The sequence below is a fragment of the Antechinus flavipes genome, chromosome 1 (assembly GCF_016432865.1).
Source record: "Antechinus flavipes isolate AdamAnt ecotype Samford, QLD, Australia chromosome 1, AdamAnt_v2, whole genome shotgun sequence".
NCBI lineage: Eukaryota > Metazoa > Chordata > Mammalia > Dasyuromorphia > Dasyuridae > Antechinus > Antechinus flavipes.
Genome location: NC_067398.1, coordinates 458,050,838 through 458,072,843, shown reverse-complemented (window position 1 = coordinate 458,072,843; position 22,006 = coordinate 458,050,838). Strand labels below are relative to the sequence as shown.

At 33.2% G+C, this 22,006-nt stretch overlaps 1 protein-coding gene across 5 annotated transcripts in view; it reads right to left on the bottom strand.

Annotated features, from left to right (window-relative positions):
- The window catches only part of LOC127543817 (cytochrome P450 7B1), a 265,895-nt gene that overhangs the window by 6,357 nt on the left and 237,532 nt on the right, over nucleotides 1–22,006 (bottom strand). Inside the window, exons 5-7 of one of the 5 annotated variants that reach the window (XM_051970124.1) lie at nucleotides 19,869–20,044; nucleotides 9,076–9,144; nucleotides 379–437 (exon numbers count right to left, since the gene is read on the bottom strand). In XM_051970124.1, the coding sequence (XP_051826084.1) occupies nucleotides 379–437; nucleotides 9,076–9,144; nucleotides 19,869–20,044 (304 nt within the window). Of the gene's footprint in view, nucleotides 438–5,810; nucleotides 9,145–19,868; nucleotides 20,045–22,006 lie in introns of those variants that run through there. The other 4 variants (XM_051970125.1, XM_051970126.1, XM_051970127.1 and 1 more) reach the window with 4 other exon arrangements.

The following is a 22,006-nucleotide window of genomic DNA, read 5'->3' as shown; positions in this document are numbered from 1 at the left end:
TTACCAAATGCTAACATGGCATGTCAATGGTTATCTAAAGCAAGGATTGCTTTTCCCTAAAAGTTTCAGAATAAAGTTCATGGATTTAAAATATTCATTATTTTTAAATGTTTCAAACTACAAAAGTTAACATTTTAAGGAAGTATGATTTCTGCTAAAGAAATGTTTTAAGGAATTTTTCCAATTGATGTTTGCATTGACCCTAACTCTCAAATGAAAAATATTCCATATGATGGGAGGGAGTTAGATAACTTTCAACTTTTAACAAATTATAATAAAATTTCTCTTAGGAAATTAAGCACAGAAATATTATCCTGAAAATACAGAATTATTCTAAAGTGTAGTTTTCAAAGTTTAGGGGTCAGAATTATCCCTTACCCTCCATTGAAATTCTTCATTAAAGTGATTGTTCCAATACACACAGCCAGTTTTCCACACTAAAAGAAAGAATGGAAAAGGCACAAGGTATTTATATACATGGGAACATACATACATACACACTTCCATTTCCCTCTTTGTTTTTGAATTTGCAAACAATTTAATTAAATATATAAATAAGTAGTAATTCTCTCAAAATATTAATTTTGTTAAAGCAAGTATTGTAACAATACTTTAGATTGTAAATACTTCATATGCATGTACACATGCACATTTCTTGATCCATTTTTCATACATACATCTTTAAGATGTAACATATCAGCTAATGATCCTTTTAAAATTGATTATTTAGTATATAAGGATTTCCTTTTTTAAAAAGTTTGCTGAATTATATATTTGCAAAATACTGGATATTGCTGAATGCATACTTTTTTTTGCTCTCTAAATATGAAAGCCAAAATATAAATACAGTAAGTACTTCAAATATTATTTTTCTTTCCATAGACAATTTTGAAAGATTACCAAGATAAGAGAAAGGAATTTTCAGTAACACTCCAATCTGTCAAATAATCATAATACAGGCAGTTAGTGGATTTTAATTTAAATAACAAGTCACCAGTTCTCAGAGAGTGAGAATTGTATATTGAGTGAATGTTTCTCAGTATATTATTGAGCATTTCTTTTTATTAGTGTTATTTGCCTTATATTTGTACCTATTTAAAATGACTAAAACATAACATTGACAAAGATAAATACCCACACCTGACATTTTTCAGGACTTCAATTCTTCAGAATAAATATACATTGTAGGAATTATGACGGAAAAAAAAAAGATAGTTGATGCAAATGTCTTTCTCAGAACTTTTACTTTGTTGTATAAAATGTACTGAGAGTTTCAACTTAAAAGTTGTAAGCTGTATTTCAAATAATGTATATAATTACTGATATCAAATACTTAAAGAGGAACCAAAAGAGTTAATGATACTAAAAAACAATAAAAACAACAACAACAAAATCCTAAGGAAAGTGATTTTGAGAGTTGCAGAGTTTCCTTTCATTATGATAATGTTGTTTGTAAGATTGGATAGCAATAATTTTGTGTTTTAATAAAGGAGCAATAGGAGTGTGTGAAGCAAAGTTTAAAATCAGTACACATACATTTCTTGAAATACCCAGTTATTTGTTCAATTTAATCTCATTTCAAGATTCAGAGGTATTCTAAACAAAAAAAGAGGAGACTAACAGATGGTCCAAGTCACTTTCCATCATGGACCTCTTCTGTGTCTAAAGAGTGAGGCAGGACTTAATCGATATCAGCCACCTGTATGGGCTTCTGAAGAAAGCCAAATGTCACAGTGTCAAACCCCAAATTATCTGTCATGGGGATAGCTGGAAGGATACGTCATTTGTTCTTATTAATATTCTATTAGAGATTTATATTTTATAGAATTCTAAACGATACCCACTTAATGAACTGATTTACTGCTATGGCTATTGAGTAATCTCTAAAAATTATTTTGTTTGGTTGTATTTATAGTACAATAAAAATTTCCCAACAGTCAAAAATCTTTATCCTACCTTGTTATGCTTAAATATGTTTCTTGGCTATAAGAGAGGTTCATTTTGGGAGGAAAAGAGAGACAAAGAAAAATGACTGGTATGAAGACAAAGGGCAATCATTTATAAGATATCAAAAACCAAATTTAATGAAATATCTCTTCTACCTCCTTCTTCAACTTTTTTTTTTTCAGATTGGCAGGTTGTCAATGACTAAGCCCAGCAAAGTCAGACTACTATTATTTGCATACATATTAGTATTGCTTGTTAGCTAATGACTCATATTTCTTTCCCCTTGTTGAAAGTTAAATAACAAAATAGAGTCAAGGGCTTGTAGGTTGTTTTTTTTTTTTTTTTTTTTTTTTTGAGATTGGGACAAATTACAAGAAAAATACACATGAAACTGCTTTTAAAAACCATATTAGGCCTTTGGTTTAAGAGAGATGGCTAAATGACTATCCTTTTATTAATAACTTTCTGCATTTATTAGTGAAATAATTTAATTAGCCACAAAAGTTTCATATTAAGGGTTTAAAAGTCACTTTGTGGAGGGTGGCATCCAGGCAGGACAGTATTTTCCAAATAATTGAGTTCACTATCTCTTGTAAATAAAGTAACACTAGACATTCTACTCATAAAGCCTGGGCATTTCCAATGTTACTTCTTTTTTTTTTAGTTCCTCTTATTTGTCATAAATTTATATACACAATGCCATTTAAAAAAACAGCAAATAATATTACAAAAATCATTCAGGTATGTAATTATTTTTCTTAGCTAGTGTCATTTCCCCACCCTCCCATCTATCTAAATATCTTTATGTTTCTAAATTTATCTTTAGTTCAAAACAGTGTGTCAGATTTTTCATTTCCCATAACTTTGCTCACAGAAAGCAGTGAGAAAAATAATCACTTACAATCAAAATTTAAGTTCAAACATCAGTGAATATGATTGGGATAATCACTATAAGACAATATAATACATTGTTTCCAATAATAAAATCAAAAATGTCTTTATGAAATCTATTATCGCATTTTAAAAAGTGAAGATTGCTATGAGTCATAATCTTACTTTGAAAACTGTTTTTAATTAATATAAAACAAAATGCTAGTTCAGTTAAATCCTGATTGGTAATTTGAGAATCCACTAACTGTATGCAGGGGAGACATTTTTTCCCATTAACATTGCTTCAAGGATTCCCACTTTCATCAGGATGGTCATTCCTTCCACTTTATAGATCATAATCCCGCCAAGTCCAAAAAAAAAAAAAAAAAAAAGAGTTTCTTTTATGAGTACCTTCTGTACTTTCCCTCCCATTCCAAATTTCTCACCCCAATGTATTAGCTACTGCTGAGAATTCTAGTGATGCTCAAGGCTGATCCTGGGTTAAGAGTCTATTCCCACTGTCCACTCTTGTCCTCTTACCCCCCCACCCAAAACTTCTGTTCAAAGTTTTTCCAGCTTTATAGATCTGTTGGAACTCATTCTCTCCTTAGTCACTTCCATGTTGCAATGAAGCTCTAGGGTAAGGCTTTAAGTGGACACTTATTCCTTGTTCACATGATTTAACAGTAGAGAGAAATATGAAAATTTTAAAAATCACTAAGATTTGATCCTTGTTATGGGCTTAAAATTTAAATTAGTAAATAAAATAGAAGAGGCCTATTTTATATTTGATTCTGCAACTGATATGTATATTTATCTCTGGGATAAAAAGATTCATGTTGTAATTTTTTAATTTACCACCTATTTTAATTACCAAATACAATGGAACCCCTTAGGTTATCTCAATTTACTTTTGCAAAATTAATATATTGTTTTCCTGCTTGAAAAACTCAATCTATTTTTCCATCACTTGAATGTCCAAAATTTTCACCCAGTTTCAGAAATGTGTGGCAGAATCTTCATGGTTTGTTGAGATACTCTGCCTGAAGAAAAAATAATAACTCGTACTCTTTACTGACAAGTATCACAATTGGAGGAATGTCTTTTAAAATCCCTCAAGAACTGATGGTTAAGAGGAATTAATTTTAATAATTTGTTCCAGAGATGACACACAGGTTAGTGCATTTAATTCCAGTATGTCCAGGAGAGGATGGCCTGTTTGAATTCTGGAGACTAGTCTAGCTAAGTATGGAACAATCCATTTCCAGAGGATTTATCACAGAAGAATTAATGAAGTGACCTGGGTAATCTATGAAGGCCATTAACTAAGGCATTGAGGATTAGGCAGATTGTTATTTCTACTAGTAGAAAGAAAATATAGTGACCAAACCACTAATCTTTTGAAAAAGGGAAAAAAAAAAAACAGTTGTTTCAGGATTCTCAGGTTACATTTTGTTAAAAGTAGGCAGAGGAGTAGTTCTGAGTAATAAATGAAGGTTAATCTGAATTCTTGAAATTAATTTTAACACCACAGACATAAGTATCTATTTTATTTAAGACCCTGTATTAAGCATAGAGAAGTTAGATGAAAGGGCTCTGATCTTAGAGAACTTTGACTAAAAAGACATCTGCAAATAACTATGACATTAGAGGAAGAGTGATAATTGCAAAAACATATGGTCAGGCAGAGTTATATGAAAAATTTGAGAACATAAATGATTTTTATCTGGATAGGGCGAGGGAAGATGAGCAGAGAGGGTTTGATGATGAAATATACTATGATAAAAGAGAAAGGGACATTGGTACAGAGAGTAAGCAATTTAGAGACAGTTGGAGGAGTGTACAATTATCCCTTCTCTTCCACTGAAATTCCCCATTTCAGTTTTAATATATCTTGGATTGGCAGAAGAAATTACATAGGAATTTGGGGGGAGTTTTAAGAAAGATACAGATGACAAAGAGCAGCAGAGGACATAGAGCCTATGCCCAAATACTTAGTCCACATTTTACAATAAAAACTATAAATACCACATAAAAGAAAGAATTTTTTTAAAATTTCTGGTATGAAAGAAGGGCCAAAAAAATTTACTTGGATTTTCCAAATCATAAGAGTGCTGTTTCTCTAATCCCCCCTTCCCCAAAAATATATGAAAGGGATAATTGTATATCTGTTCATCTCAGTGATCTCTGTAAGTTAAGAGAAGAGATCATCTTTTGGGACTGAAGTTTACATTCAATAGAAGGTAGAGTTGAGTGTTTAAGGACATAAGAGAATACTTGAAACATCCATTGTAAGGAATGTGATAGCTCTCCAGAGAGGGAAAATGTAGCTAAGACTAGCAGAAAAACTTATGTAAGAGTTTGTGATTTCTTTTAGATTAATAAGAGAAATACAGAGTTGAAAGGTACTTCAGTAGCCATTTAGTCTAACTTATACTTGAAAAAGAATTCTTTTTACAATATACCTGGTAAGTAGCCATCCCATCTTTATTTGAAAATCTCAGATATGGGAGAACCCACTATCTCTTGAAGTAGCTCATTTCACTTTTGATAAGTTCCAACTAGCAGGAAGTAGAATTCAATCTTTCAAGAGTAGAAGCAAAAGAGTCAGATAGTAGGAGTTAACCAGGGTTGAAGGTGGGGATTAAGGGTATGGAGCGGAAATCACAGAAATTAAGGGATTGAAAGATTGAGGATGAGGGAAAGCAATATGGCATAGTGGAAAATCAGCTATAATCAATAAATCTAGATTCAAGTTGCCATTTATAACTTTGGACAATTGTCTTTGAGTCTCAGTTTCCTCACATGAAAAATAGCAGTTTGGGGCATGATACTATTCTAGGTATTGTCAATCAGACCAAGACAGGAATACCACTCCTTGGGAGGATAGAAAAGAATTCTTAGACCCAAGGTTGTGATGATTAAGGGAAGTAACAGGAATGGGAAGAGTGAGCGAATAGAAAAAATGGAGGGAAAAAATCAGAATTACAAAATAATTTTAAAGCAATTCAACTTTATTATTTTCATGTTTATTTGGTAATATGAGGATTCAAAGATTAACAAAACATTCTCAATTACAAGATTTGTTTATCTGCCTTTAACAGAATTAGAAGGATATCATATATTTTATACTATCTTATTAATTCCTTGCATATACAGAATTATAAGTTTTTTCTTTTAAATTCATCTTAATATTTTGTGAAAGTATACTTGTATCTCACTATCCAGATAGCTAATCCTTTAAAACAAAAAATAAAAAAGAAAGAGAAAAAAATCAGTTCAGCAAAATAAATCAACCTATCAATAGAGTATGTCAGCAGATATAATTTTCCATTTCCAGAGCCCTTCACCTCAGTAAAGAAGGGACTTCAAATTCCAGCTTAGTCATTATAATTACAGAGCATTCAGTTTTCCCAATTTATATTGTAGTCATTGCATATATTATTATCATAGTTCCATTTACTTCATTTCCCCCTATGTTTCTCTGAATTCTTCATAATCATAATTTCTTATGGTGCAACAACAAATTATCATTATTTTCTTTTGCAATTTGTTTGGTCACTCCCCAATCTAAAAACATCTAAGTTTGAATATCTTTGTGTCCCAGTATTTTGAAATTATAAAGAGTGCCATTATGCATTTTTTATTTATATGGGACTTTTGTGTCCTTAACACCTGTGAGTATATTTCTAGTAGTAGGACCTCCTGGATCAAAGGACTTCTTAATAATTTTCTTAGTATAATTCCAAATTTCTTTCCTGAATGGCTGAGTTAATTCATAGCTTCTTCAGCAACAAATGAGTTTGCCTATCTTTCCATAGTCTTTCCAACATTGTCTATTTCTATCTTTTGTTATTTTTTTTTTGGTCAATTTTGTGGACATGAGATTTAAAACCATGGAAATATTTTGATTTTCATTTCTTATGATTAGTGGTTTGCAAGTCTTTTTTGAACTGTTTGTTCATATTCTTTAAGCATTGATCCACTGGAGAATAAGACCATTTGATCTTATTTATTTGTGGTAGTTCTAGAGATAGATAGATAGATAGACTATCTTAAGATATATATATGTGTATACATACACATATATATATCTTAAGATAGATATCTTGATATCAGATGTTTATCGAGAATATTTAATGCATATTTTCTCAGCCAATAATTTCTCTTCTTAATCTGGGTGCATTGATTTGTTCAGGAAGTGGTTGAAGTGACTTGCCCAAGATTCCACATCTGAGATAGAAACTGAATCCAAATATTGACTCCAAGTCCAGTACTCATTTATTTACTCACACACTGCCTCCAGTTGGCTTCATCAATGAGGCTTTGATGAGTGCAGTTATATAATATTAATATGGATTTGGAATCAGAAGTCCCATTTTCAGTTTGGGATCTTGTCTCTCCAATACTTTCTGTGCTAGTTTGGGTGCCTGGAGCTTTAATATCCCTATTTGTAGGGTGGCTATAATAATAGTGTGGCTATTATATCTGCCAGTGTGACTGTGAACAAAAATTTTTGCTTCATAACTGCCAAAGTCCTAGATAAGTGTGCATTTTTATCACAATTTTCTTTGCTTTGCCTCTTCATATAGAGTAATGCTATGGATTCATTTTAGTTCATTCATTTGCATAAGGAGACCAAAGGCTCAGTGAGGAATCTGAAATGAGGGACATGTTCAGGGTTGGCACTGTAATGCAAACTGAATGAAATAATTCTATACTTAAACTAAACTTAGGTCCCAAAGAGTGTAATGTTTAAAACAACAGCATCAATTTCTCTCCACATGGTGTTCCATTAGAAACAAGTAGTTATGAGGAAAGATAATTTTAATACAAAACATTTCACTGCAGACCTTATAGCCTATAATCAGTGAGGAAGTGACGTCAACATTTTCTCAAACAATAAAACTATTTCTAATGTACTGAACAATCATTGAGGAAATCATTGTCTCCATGTTGACGTATACAATCAAAGGAGATCAGGCTCTCACTTAAACAAAATAATCTTATATAAAAATAAAGTTTGTTCTATTGAGCTATAGTATAAAAAGTAATGGGAAACTAGGTGGCATAGTGGATGGATTGTCAGGTCTGGAGTCAGTAAAAGCTAGGTTCAAATCTGGTCTCAGAAACTTAACTAGCTGTTTGACTCTGGGCAAATCACATAACTCTGTTTGGCTCAGTTTTCTTATCTGCAAAATGATCTGGAGAAGGAAATAATCAACTACTCTAGTATCTTTGTTAAGGCAACCCCAAATGGAGTCACAAAGAGCTGTTTATGATTGAACAACAGTAACAAATAAAAAGCAATAAAGTGCATTTTCAAATGATGAAATATTACCATTACATTGAAGCATTGAATCTTCTGCAGAATGAACACATACCCAGACAATGAAAGTATTATTGCTTTTATATATAAAGAGGATATTTTCATCTAGTATCACAAATGAAATATTTTCTTATTTGATTTTTTTTTTACTTGTAGATAGTGTCCACTACTGACACAATTTTCCAGCAATATTCATGGGGGACTTTAATATTGAGTAAAAGAACTACATTTTAATATGCTTATTTTAATCTGCAAAGTAAAGATGATATATTTGTTCTAAATTAATCATAACTCTGTCACAGATTCTGTCACACTCATTTTTAAGAACCATAGGTGTACAGAACACATGGATTTTTCAATAATATAATTTTTATTATCATATTGTAGATATAGTCTTAAAAGATGTACATATGGTTAATATACTAAACACCATACCATGCTTAGTCACTTAAGAAAGGGAGACACTCATCAGGATGTTTTGATATCATAATTTCAGCTCTAAGAGTGGACTATATATATTTTTAAAACTGGACTGACCAGATATCTTGACCTTATGAAATGAAGAAAGCATCCCCTAATATGAAAGTGTGTTAAAAAATAAAACAAGAAGAAAAACACAATTTAATTTCCAGAAACAAAAACCAAAAGGAGAGGGGGAAAACATTGTTACTTTGGGGCAAACATCTTTTTCTTTCTCCTCCCTCTTTTTTTTAACATCTTAGTTTATATCTAAAGGAAATATCTGATTTAGGACATTGTATACCAAAAAAAATTCGGGAATTGTTGAATTCTACAGGTTTAAATTCAGTTAATTCTAAATCAAAATACATAAACAAGAGAATCAGTAACTGCTTTATCTCAAGTGTTGCTAAGAATCGGCCAGGACATTTGCTGATTCCAGATCCAAATGGTAATAGGAAATATGGTACCTCTTTTCCTCTTTTGAAAAAAGTAGTTTTCTTCTTGCCATCTTCTACAAAACGATCAAATTTAAACTTCTATAAACAACAATTGAGATTGTCATAGTTAGTCAAGTTACATGAAAAGTTTTTTCATTCAATTTAATGTCTTTCTTTCTCTTTCTGATTTCATAATCTTTTCTAAAAATTCTATCTATTTCAAGAAGTCAAACTTGAGTAACTATAAGCAAAGCATAATTCCCATATAGTTAACTCAAATACTAGCAGCAAAATGGTCTCCACACACCAAATGGAAAAGAACCATATATGATTGTTATTGTTATTATTGTTGTTATTGCCAATTATCAGTCAGCATTCCTATAGTGCTTAAAGTTTTCAAACAACTTTACATTTCATTTGATCCTCACAATAATCCTGAGAAATAAGGACTCTTGTTATCTGTATTTCACAGATGAAGACACTATGGCTGACAAAGGTTAGTGACCTTCTCAAGGTTATAGAGATAATTGACAACTAACACAGATTATCCTGACTCCAAATTTATTACTGTGTGCATTGAGCCATCCTGTAACAATATACGTTGTATATATTCTATACAGGTAACTATACTTAACACAGTAATAAGAATCATACACACACACAAAGATGTATATAGATATACATATCTATATCTATATATTTATAAATAGGTGTCTACCCATGCACTATACATATGTACATATAAATGTAACTATGTGTGTGTGTATATATATACATGTGTAAATGTATATTTTGTGGGTAGATAAGTAAGTAGGTAGGTAAAGAGACAGACAGAAAGAATAATAGGTAGATAGATAGATAGATAGACAGACATAGAGACAGATAGATAGACAACTAGGTAGACAGATAGATAGACAGGATAGTTAGATAGATAGATAGATAGATAGATAGATAGATAGATAGATAGATAGATAGATAGATAAAAATAGATAGATTGATAGAAGACTGTACATAAACTCCCTCACCCCTATCACTACCCCTGGACTTCATCTCCAATAGTAGCACAAAAAAAATCACACAAGGATTCTCTATCATGTTTTCCCTCCTGCCTTTTCTATTTCAGTAATTTCCCTACTCAGGGTTCATAGTTTAAAGGGGGCTTAAGTTAAGAGCCACTATTAGTACTTCCTAACAGAAGCTGCATGATAACTTGAAGGCCAAATGTGAAAGACCTGATCTTGGATTCTGTCATTTATTATCCTCTTGACCTTGGGGTAAGCTCACTCAATCTTTCCTAGTCTCAGTTTCTTCATCTAAAAGATGGGAATAGTAATAGTCACCTTCTCTAGCTCATAAAGTTGTTATTAAAAAAAAAACAATTTGTAGTTTATCAATGTAAGCTTTTAATCATATTAATCATTAGACAAGCTTTTGTAAGCTGCATTGGGAGCCTAACTATCCTTCATCACATTGTTGCTATAGGAAAATACTTCTCAAGTATCATACAATCAACTTGTAAGCAGACTTTAGGAACATAGCCTATTTGTAAGTGAAAATTGCCTCTTAAATTATTCTTGGGACAGTGCTTTGTCACGGACAAGTAAAGAGGGGCATGAAGCTAGGGAGGATACTGCCAGTTCTAGGCTCTAATTAATAAAATATTAACTGCATGCTTGTGTGTGTGTGCATGCGCACGTGCGTGCGTGTGTTCCTTGTAGAGATTTTATTGAAACAAAAATTAAATTTTATTGAAATAAAACCTATTAAGGTTAACTATGTTTAAATCTAGCTTCACATAAGCCACATTATTAATAAGAGAAATATTATGGACACAGTTTAGCTTAAGTCTTGGACTTGTCATTTTAATTTTTCTTTGCTGCCAAAATGTGATGGTTCAAATATCACTTGAGTTTCTGAGAAAAGGCTGGGTGACCTTATTTCAGCCTATGGTGAATTAAGCTATTTATTCAATTAGCACACGTGATATGCATGAAAATGGACAGCCTGTACTTGGTCTCTCATTAGAATTAGTCCTGCTCAGTGCACAACTTTCACATGAACTACATAAAGTCAATGCAAAGAAGCAAATCAGAGAGATATCAGTGCAACTTTTGGTTAAAAAAAAAATCCTCATAAAAACACAAAACCAAAACAACAACAACATTATTGTAGATAAAATATTTTTAAAACCCCTGAAATGGTGGTTTCATTCTTTTCTTGCTTGAATATAACTTTTATCTGATGAGAGGAACCATTTTTGAAAACCAGTATCTGGTTGATTAAATTCATAATTTGGTCTTATCAAAACTTAATCAAAAAAGTATGGCACTCCATCATTGTGTTTTCTCAGAATTTCTATAAGAAAACATGCACACACATACATATATACATGTATATATGCATCTGTAAAATGAGCTGGAGAAGGAAATGGCAAACCACTCCAGTATCTGTAACAAGAAAATTCCAAGTGGGGTCATGAAGAACTGGACTTAATTGAAAAATGACCAAACAACAACATGTGTGCATACAGTCCTATAATTATGTAATAATGAACCCTTCAAGTCATTTTCAAATCTTAAAAATTAAGTTTCTTCCCATCCTATGTCAACTTTTTAAGGCTTCATTATCACACAATTTCAGAATCATAAATTTGAATTAAATGGAAGTTTAAAGATTATCTATTCCAATCCCCTCATTTTATAATTATGGAAACTGAGACCCAGAGAAATTTAATAATGACCTAGATCACATGGATTGTAAATCAGGATTTAAAGTCCAGGATCTTAGAGTCCAAACTTCACCACTTTCCTCTGAAATTACATAATTGGTCAAAGAAAGGGGAAATGAGCTATGAAAAGTAATTGTCATTTTAGTTGGTAGTGAATTTTAAAAAAATGAATCAATGCTAACCAGACTTAAATAGTTAAGTTGTGAAGCTTTGTGAATGTATTTTTTTTTTTTTTTGGTTTTTAAAACCATGATAGATCAGAGAAGAACCAGAAACTTCTTCTGAAAGCAGAATATTTTATTAAAGTATTTGCTTTCATTTGCAAAAAAAAAAAAAAAAAAAAAAAAAAAAACAAACATTAATTATCCCCATCCCAACCCACAAATTTTTTAAAACTTTGCTTTGGATGATGTAATAACAATGATAAATTCAAGTTTATTAAGCACTTACTTTTTGTTAGTCACTTAGGGATAGAATAACCAGAACAATTTCTGCCCAAAAAATGCTTATCTACTATTGGACATGTACTTTTTGTGAACTATTTTTCCCCCTGAGGTCCCAACTTAGATTTTAAATACTTCTGGATATCTGTGGATTTATCACTGTATGGTACTAGGACATAAGATCTGAATTGACCTTAGCAATTAGAACTAAGAACAATGTTCACTCTTACAAATTGCATTCTTTTGGCAAAACTAAAAGCAAAAAATTAAAAAAAAATTGTTTTTTAAAGATTATAGCTTTTAGAGCCAGAAAGGTCTTACAGATCAGCTAGCTGAATTCCCTCAAATTTTAGGTAAGGAAAACAGACATACAGGGAAAATGATTTACTCAGCATCACACAAAGAGTACTTGGCATAGTTATGCTATAATCCTTTGACTTCTAACAAGGTCTTAGAATATAAATTAAGTAATAAGTATGTATTTCATCAAGGTTTTGAGGTCATTACAGGCATTCAGGACATGGCCTAGTCATGTTTAAATGACATTTATTTTTATTATTTATTTATTAATAGAAGGGGTGTATTTTTCATCTTTTTCCTTTAGTTACAAACTTCTAGTATTACAAATATCCAGGTGAAGCATTTCTTTTCTTATCATTCTTCTTCTACCTAAGAAAAGCAAAAGCTTCCTAGTTCTTTTGATTCTTCAGGGAAAAATACCTCTCTTTTTTAGGATAGGACACTTTCCCAACCCATGCTCACTCCTAAACCTCCAATTCCAACTCTTAACTCTGTGAACAGCAATTTAATCAACAATTTCATCTGTAAATGAGAAGTCCATGATTTGCCTTATAGCTCTAATCACTATTCTCTCTCATTAAAATATTCTTCCCTAAACACAATCCCACAATATATGTAATCTTCTCTTATTAGAATATAAACTCTTGGAGGGCAGAGACTATCTTGTTTACTTATTTAAGGATGGACATCTACTGACTAACAAGTTACTTTGTCCTGATACTTTCATCAGGTGAGAATATTCCTCTTGAATCAATTACTAACATATACACAAAGATACACACATACACACACACACAAACACACACACACACACACACACATATAATATATATAACTAATAAGCCAGTTCAGAAGTCAGCATTACTATTTCAGTGACAGAGACAACAGATTTAGCCAAGCTCCTGAGAAGAAATGGTTTGGGCCACTAGGCAGAAGAGTTGGGACTAAGGTAGACAGAAGGAGAGGATCAAATCTTTTATCTCTTTCTCATTCTTCATCCTAATCACCAAAGGAGAAATCTGTCAACTTTAAAAATCACAAAATTTGGATTTCTCACTGGTATCCTAGAAACATCCCCAGGATATTTATGGCTAAAGATAGTGTATGCATTAGGATACATTGTCCTTCATTCTTGAACAGGACCATAACATCTGGGAAGTGATGCTGTGACATATAGATGAATTAGATTTAAGTGAAGGAGGGCTCTGCAAGGATACTTGCCTTATTTTTTCCTCCAGAGCCATCTGGATCCAGTGGCCAGATAGTCATCCAAGATGACTAGAGATGACCCTGGAAGACAAACTAGCCACTCTGGGGAAAGGCAAAAGTCAAGGTTCTGCAAGGGACTGTGTGTCGTAAAAGCCATGCCATGCCTAAGAGCAACTTTAAGAGAGCCCCATGAAGTGGAGAAATGCATTTTCAGTATTAGGACTTTCATGATTATGTTACTCTCATATTACCATATAATTTCTTTGCTCTTTCTCTTCTATATGTACCTATAAGGGAGAGTAATTCCCGAACTTTTTTCCAAGGAAGAGTTCATTGGAGATAAACATGGAGCTTTCTGTATTTCTAAGAATCTAATGCAAAGATTCTCCTCCTTGAATTGTCTTTATCAGATTAACCAGTTAGGGGGAAGTACTAAAAGAAAACAACAATAATAACAAACAACTGGCATTTTTCTTCTTTATTTTAAGGTTATATATAACAAGCAAAGACTTGTTCCTTACAAGTCAGACCAATTCTTTGTGACTTTTGCTTACCAGAAGATGTATATGCTGATATTTGTCATATTTTTGTATTCACTACTACCCTATAACACTGGTCCTCTGGTTGTTCCATGAACAAGACACTCCATCTTGACACTGGGCATTTTCTCTGGCTGTTTTTCATTCCTGGAATGTTCTTCCCTCTGTTCTTCCTACTGACTTCCCTGATTTCCTCTGAGCCCCAGCTACAGGCAGCTAGATAGTGAAGTAGATAAAGTGTCTGGCTCATTTTCCTAAGTTCAAATCTAGCCTCAGACAATTAATAGCTGTGTGACTCTGGGCAAATCACTAAGTTAACTCTGTTTGCCTTAGTTTTCTCTTCTGTCAAATGAGCTGGAGAAGAAAATGGCAAATCACTCCAGGATCTTTGCCAAGAAAACCCCAAATGAAGCTATAAAGAGTTTGAAATGACTCTAAAGTACAAAAAAACCCCAAACCCCAACAAACAAAAACAACCTTTTTTTACTGGAAGTCTTTCCCATCCCTTCTTAATTCCATTGCCTTCTCTCTGTTAACTATTTCCTGTTTATTCTGTATATGGCTTTCTTTGTATTTATGTGTTTTCATGTTGTCTGCTCTATTAGATTGCAAACTCCTTTAAAAATATATATTTTGCCTCTTATTGTATCCCCAGTGCTTAACACTGGACTAGCATATACTAGGTATTTAACAAATATTGATTGTTTGAATATTATAGATAATACTAGAAGTTCATATTATAGCTAATATGAGAAGAAAATTTTGGTTACTAGATAATACATTCTTTTTCCTTTTGTTTCTAAGTAGTCCTAAACTGCCTTGGTTTGGAATAACTGATATTGATTTTAAGTCCATAGAATAAAGTTTGCCTGATGTTCTAGATATCCCAAGTAATCACCTCCAAATGTTTAGTTACTTTGTGAGAGCCACACACTTATTTGACGCTTACAAGATCCAGTTTTCTTTCTGCTCACACTAAGCTTCTTTTTTGATAGGTGAGTTTAGAATACTATTTACATTTTCCTTCCAAGGGCAGGGTCATGATGATCTTATTTTAGGAAGCGGCACTGGGCATTTTTTTTTCCAGACCTCCCACTAGATTCCATATGTGATTCAAAAATCCTTGGGCAAAATGTTGAAAGGAATTTTACAGCTATGAAACTTTCCTGTGAGTGTGGGTTAAGAGCAGAGGATAGACCCTTTAGTGAAAGAGTTAGAGAATGAGTGTCTCAGTTTCTCCTTGCCTCTAGTTTTGTTTTGTTTTGTTTTTTTAATAAAGCTTGGTATCTTAATGAGTGCAGCTACACAAGTACTAAGCCAAAAAAATTTACTTGCCAACTGAGGATGATGATATCATTCCAGTTGAACCCTGCTCTAAACTTCACATATCCAGGGAAATTTCCTAGCTATCATCACATTTTTTTTTTTTTAAGACAGAAAGCTGGATTCTCTTTGACTTTAACAATTTTTTCCTTTATTGTCTTTGAGTCAGAGAAGACCATTTTAAGTATAAAGAAGATCTCAGTTAAGTACTAAGGAAGTAATAACCAGATACATTTTATAAAATTTTCTTTGCTGAATCTGCATAAAAACTCTGTATTGGGGGAAGGAGAGTGTTTAAAATTTACTGCACATGTAGACTATATAAGACCTGTGCAGAGTTGTTTATTTGTAGACTCCTTCCTTTATGGCACTAAGAGAAGGAAGTAAAAAGAAAATACTTATTCCTTCTGAGGACTCTAGAGAATTATTGAAGATTGTAGATACAGACAGTGTGATCAAAATGCACCTGGCCAAGATGTTGAGGATGGCAGATTTTTAAATTGGTGATCTGCCTGACCCATCTTCAAAGGAAATCAAACTAACAGCCAAAACGTTGTCTCTTATAAGCAATACTGCAACTTACTCAATGACTATGCCACAGTCAGAATCAAGCTTGTTATGGGGAATGCTTTGTAGTAATCACTGTAATTCTGAACCCATTGCACTACAGATCAAATAATTTTGTAGGAAGGGAGTGTTTTCCCTGCAATGTGGAAAGGTTTTGCTTTTTAATTTCTTGCTCTATATTCTCAGTAAATATTCCTTTGTCAGTTTTTAATTGATTAACCAATATTCAGAAGAAATCAATTAGTCAATTAATTACATAGGAGGATGATATTATTTGGGGAAATAGTATTTAGAGAACATACCAAATAAGGGCTTCTGAGTGATAGTACTAGAGAAACAATCCTCAAATGCCTCTGGGTTACCCCAAGAAATCTGAGGAGAGAAAAAAAATGGTCTGGGAACTTTAGTTGCTAGTTAATTGTGGGTTCAGAGTAATTTGCAGCTGATCTAACTCTTTAATTGTTGTGGGTAGTGTCCAGAGAAACCATATTCTCTGTACAATTACGTTTTCTTTTTGAGTTAGGATGTTTGGGTTTTCTTTTTCTTTTATGTTAGTTCACTATTAAACCTGACTTGTTGATGTGGGTCAAAGCTAACAGGACTCCTAATTGAGAAAAGAAGATGGCAGAAATTAGGCTTCAGCACGTTGATCCAGGAACAGTTTGTTCTAACACTTGCTATTTGTAGGTACATATACAGAGCCTCCTCATCCCCCTTAGGAAAAGAAAAGAAAAGGGATTCCAGCCTTTGAGGCTAAGGGTCTGAAGTTGTTATATTTATTCAGGAACTATCTAAGGATCTAGGTTTTCTTTCTGAGAAGGGATTCTTTTTCTTTCTTTAATTTTTTTTTTAATTTCTTCTCTTCTTTGGGGGATGGAGAAAGGAAGGTCTTTTAAAAGTACCAAAAGGACCGTTAGTTATTAGACTATTATAAATGATATGTATTAAAATTTATCACCATGTTTTGGAAAGTATGGAAGAATGTTAATTGCCAGAATTGATTATAAACTGTTATACAAGACTTTTCCTGGGACGCTTTAGAATATTTTGGGGAAGAAATTCAAAAATGACAATGTAGAACCTCAGTTTTTTTTAAGTTTTCTAAAATTCTATGCAATCACACTATTTCTTGGTTATACAAAAATGTAAAGGATGACCTGATATATTAGTTCTCTATATTATCTTATAAATCACTTTACGGGTTACAAAGCACTTTTCTCATAGATCTACAAGGTAGATAATAAGTGAGTTATTATTTCACATTTTACAGATGAAGAAACTGAGATTCAAAAGAGATTAAGTGATTTGATCAGAGTTGAACAGTTAATGTGTGGAGTAGAGATGCCTTGGCTATGTTTTAAAGCCAAAGACTTAGAAATAGTGAGACTTTGGAGTCTATGATGGCATAGACTTACAATAAAAGGTCAAAAACTTTATTTAAGCCTATTTTTATATCACACTATTCTCTTCTTTTTAAGTTGTGAGAACACATTATAAGACTGAATGAATGAAAAGCATTTGATACACTCTATGTGGCAAACAAAATAATGATGTAGATTAAAAAGTAGGAATCAAATTTATAAATTAGTTAAAAGATTGATAGGATAGGGACAGCTAGGTAGTACAATGCACAGAGTGCTGGGCCTGGAGTCCAGCTGACTCCTCAACTTTCTGATAAAAAAATCTGGCCTCAGGAAGAGCTAGATGGCTCAGAGTGTAGAGCACTGACCCTGAAATCAGAAAGACTTGAGTTAAAATCAGGCCTCAGACACTTAACACTTAGTAGCTGTGATCTTAGGTAAGTCACTTAACCCTGTTTATCTCAGTTTTCTCATCTGTAAAATGAATTGGAGAAGAAAATAGCAAACCATACTAATATTTCCATGAAGAAAACCCTAAATAGAGTCTTGAAGAGTTGGATATGACTGAAAAATAACTCAACAACAAAGGATGGCCATGTTGGATTTTTAGGGATAGGAGTTTGATAGAACTTTGAGTTTGATTCTTGGAATCTATCTGACTTAAGGAGATTCCCCATTCAGTATTTACAATGCAGAAGTTCTGGCTATGAATGCAAATACTATTATTAGCAACTGACTATTCTTCAATTGGGAATACTGCAGTCTCCAACTCCCTTGCATCTGGTTGAAGTATATATTATCTGGGCATAATGGAGGCTCACCCACAATGTTCTTCTTCAAGCTGAGTGTATAACAACAACAATAATAATTCACAAATATATAATTTTATGAAGCATTTTGCTCATAAAATCTCTTCTTAAAAGATAATATATTATCATCCCATTCTACAAATGAGGAAAATAAGGTCCAGAAAAGTTGTGATTATGCTCAATGTTACACAAGAAACAAATTCCCAGATACCATTTTTATAGGCCTAACAGGGTACTTTTCTTAAAGTGAGAGTGAGGATAATAATAATTATGACACTACTGGACAGAGGTATAGCACCTTGGAGATTTTTCCAAATGCTTTCACAAATATAAATTATCCTCTTTTCTGATGATTCACCCCAACCTTAACTTTATAAATTAAACTATATTTTAATCCAGTCAGATCCACAAATATCTGACTCTTTAGATGGCTTATCTGAAAATGATCCTGCCATGAACTTGTATATAAGGACATAGAAATCTATCTTTCAGAAATTGCATTTCACTAAAGAGACCACTGACATAACATCTCTTCTCTCAAAGCTAGGGAAGAATAGGACTATATTCAATTTGCATGCAGGTGATGAACTTCAGAGGTTGTATTAAAGGATGAGCCAGGGCGGATTAATTTCCAGTCTTTGATATTCATTAACTCTAGCTTCAGAAAAAAATACAAGGAGATGACACAATTATACTCAGAGCTTAGAGTCAAAGCAACAGTTTTACAAACACAAGTTCACAATACTATATTAATTGACCAAAAAAGGGCAAATCCCTATGATGACAGGTAAAAACAAAACAAAACCGAAGAAAAAAACAAAAAGCTTTTGATGCGAAGGAAGCCATGCTAATGGTAGCATTTAGAAGAGACTATCCTGCTTTAAAGACACTGAATGTGTTTTTAATATAAACTGAAGTTCACATTATGTAATAATAAATTCCTGTTCACCTGAGTTAAAATCCACCCTTGGAAACTTATTAGCTTTGTAACCTTGGGCAAGTCACTTAGCCCCAATTGCCCTCCATTTTTTTTTAAATCCCTTGTTTATAAGTTTCTAAGTTTGTATAATGCTTCATCTGATTCTTACACTTCTTTCTAATGATCTCCTACCAAACAAAGCCTATAATTTATCACGACATTTATGGAAATCAAAATATAATGGTCATTTTCTTTGAAAAGAACACTAGTTTTAGAACTATAATTATCTCTATCAACATGACAGAATGAAAAGAGGGCTAGATTTGTATCAGAAGATGTGGATTCAAATCATAGTTGTACCACTTATTACTATGTATGTGCCTATTCCAAATATTTTCACTTCTCAGGGCCTTAGTTGTTCATCTGGAAAAAGAGAGGATTAGACTAGATGATCTCTAAGGTTTCTTCCAGCTCTACATCTATAATCCTATGACCTAGAAAATACAACATGAAGTGGGAAGACATTTTTGTTTGTAGGAATAACAGGATATAAATAAAATTCCCATTAAAAAGCAATGAACTAGGAGGTTAAAAATCAAGTAGCATGCATCAATTGGATATTTACCTCAGGCTGTTCAAAAATTTCTGGGTCATAGTGCAGGAATGGTGGGTAAATGATGATGATATCTCCTTTTCGTAAATTGACATCTTCATTTCCTAAATTTAGGGTGATATCTTCTTCACTATAACGTACATTGGAAGAAATTGAGGCCATTCGAAAGGATTCATTAATTATACTTTCTGTAGTAATAAAAAATCAACAACAATTAATTATTAAATTATGGATGTTTCTTAGAAGTACTACCCAGCTACCCATAGATTATCTGTCTAAATCAATTGGGAGAAAAAAAATCCAAAATGTTTTCTTGCACATACCTACTAGGGACCAAAGGAAAGAAATTCATGGAAACCAGTAAGGACTAGGAAAACAAGAAAACAAAAGGGAACTTTTAGATGTCAGGATCCCTAATACTTTGATATAACTGGGAGTAATGTACCTGACATTACCAGTTAGTTGGAAAGAATCTTAGAAGCTCTAAGCAGTCCTTTATTTGGAACAGGAGTCATTCAAACTTCTGGCGAAGCAATGCATTTTAGTGAAAGTTTGTGTCATCTCCTTGAAAACTACTAATATATTTCAAAGCTAGATTAACTGATAAAAACTGAGGCCTCTAATAGCATAAATCTTTTTATTTTAATGATAAATTAACTGTGATTCAGTATTTGTTGGGGAAATAAGAGAAACCATATCATTCTCAGGAGCTAGATAAAATAATCAGGCTCTATCATGTCTTGGAAGACTCCAGAAGCTGAACGTCCTTGCTTTCCCAGTGGCCTTCACCTTTTGCTCCTAGCACGACAGATTTTATGGCTAATTTCCGGCAATTTATCCTGGCAGTTTGAGGAGGAATTCCTTTGGGAATAATATGCATAATTTGCATAAATCATTCTGATAGCATGCATATCAGGATGTAGCTCCTGTCTAGGTCTGCATCTTTCTCTTCATAATCAAAACTGACTATTTTTCCTCCAGCATGTATGGGATGGGGTCTAGAATATAAAACCTGATTCCTTCTATTCATCAATGCAAAAACAGCTCCAAAGAGTTTACTTCTCACCAAATGATAAGTGGCTGTGTAGTTTACAATAAAACATATGCATGCACACACACAAATCTTTCTTTGTGACCAGTTAGCAAGGCTTTGTAACCACAGTACTCACGAGTTACATTATTAAAGATGGGTACTTCACAGCAGAGCCATGTCTGCATAAAAGATAACAAAGTTGGTTTCACTAAAAATTAAATCTGTGTCCAGCTTGCATAATAAAAGGGGGGGGAGGCTTGAATGTTTTGTCACAGAAGGTTTTTCCTTAAGCGTGCATTTGTCTAAAGAAATGAAGCTGCGGTCAGCTCTGTGTGGCCAGGGTAGTGATTCAATGTGACGTACAATGAGGTTGTGCATATTCTTTTAGACTGCCTTTGTTACTATAATCAGGCAGAGTCAAATCGGCTTGTTGATGAGGAAGCCAGGAAAAAACACACACTCACACACATAAATATAACAACTTTGGTTCCAGAACATGGACTCAAAGCAGATAGCCACAAGGCACCTGACTCGATAGATTTCAACTGGCAGCACTGGCAACCAAACTTTCCAGGGTACAAAAGCAATGCTTAGTCCCAATCGAATGCTGTCAACTTCCTTGAAAAACCCTGTAAGGGGATAATACCATTTTAGCCTGTTGTTGGGAAATGGTAGCTGACATATGTTCCCCCAACAAGTCCAGGAAGGAGAGTGGAGGAAGAAGAAAAGCAAGAAGATCCTGGAGTGTCTTCTGTGAGATGGCAGGTTCACATTTAACAACCTGAATACCACAGTCAGAGCCTATTGGCTGACTTGCTCCCAGGAAGCATGACAGTCTGGGCCCACTGTGATATCACAAATGACAATTGGGCAAGCCTATCTTATGCAGAAGTTAATCACAATAATGGAGCACAAAGTGTGGCTTAGTGGTCAGATCGTAAATGACAAATCTGTCTTACCTTCCAGTACCAGTTATGTGTGGAAGGCGAGCTTGGCTCTCGCTCTGAGCAATCATGCTGATAATCATTAGATGACAAAAGTAATGAGTCACATTATGATCAACAAAGGAGAGTGGAGCTTCTGTGCGCCTGCGATGACACACACACACACACACACA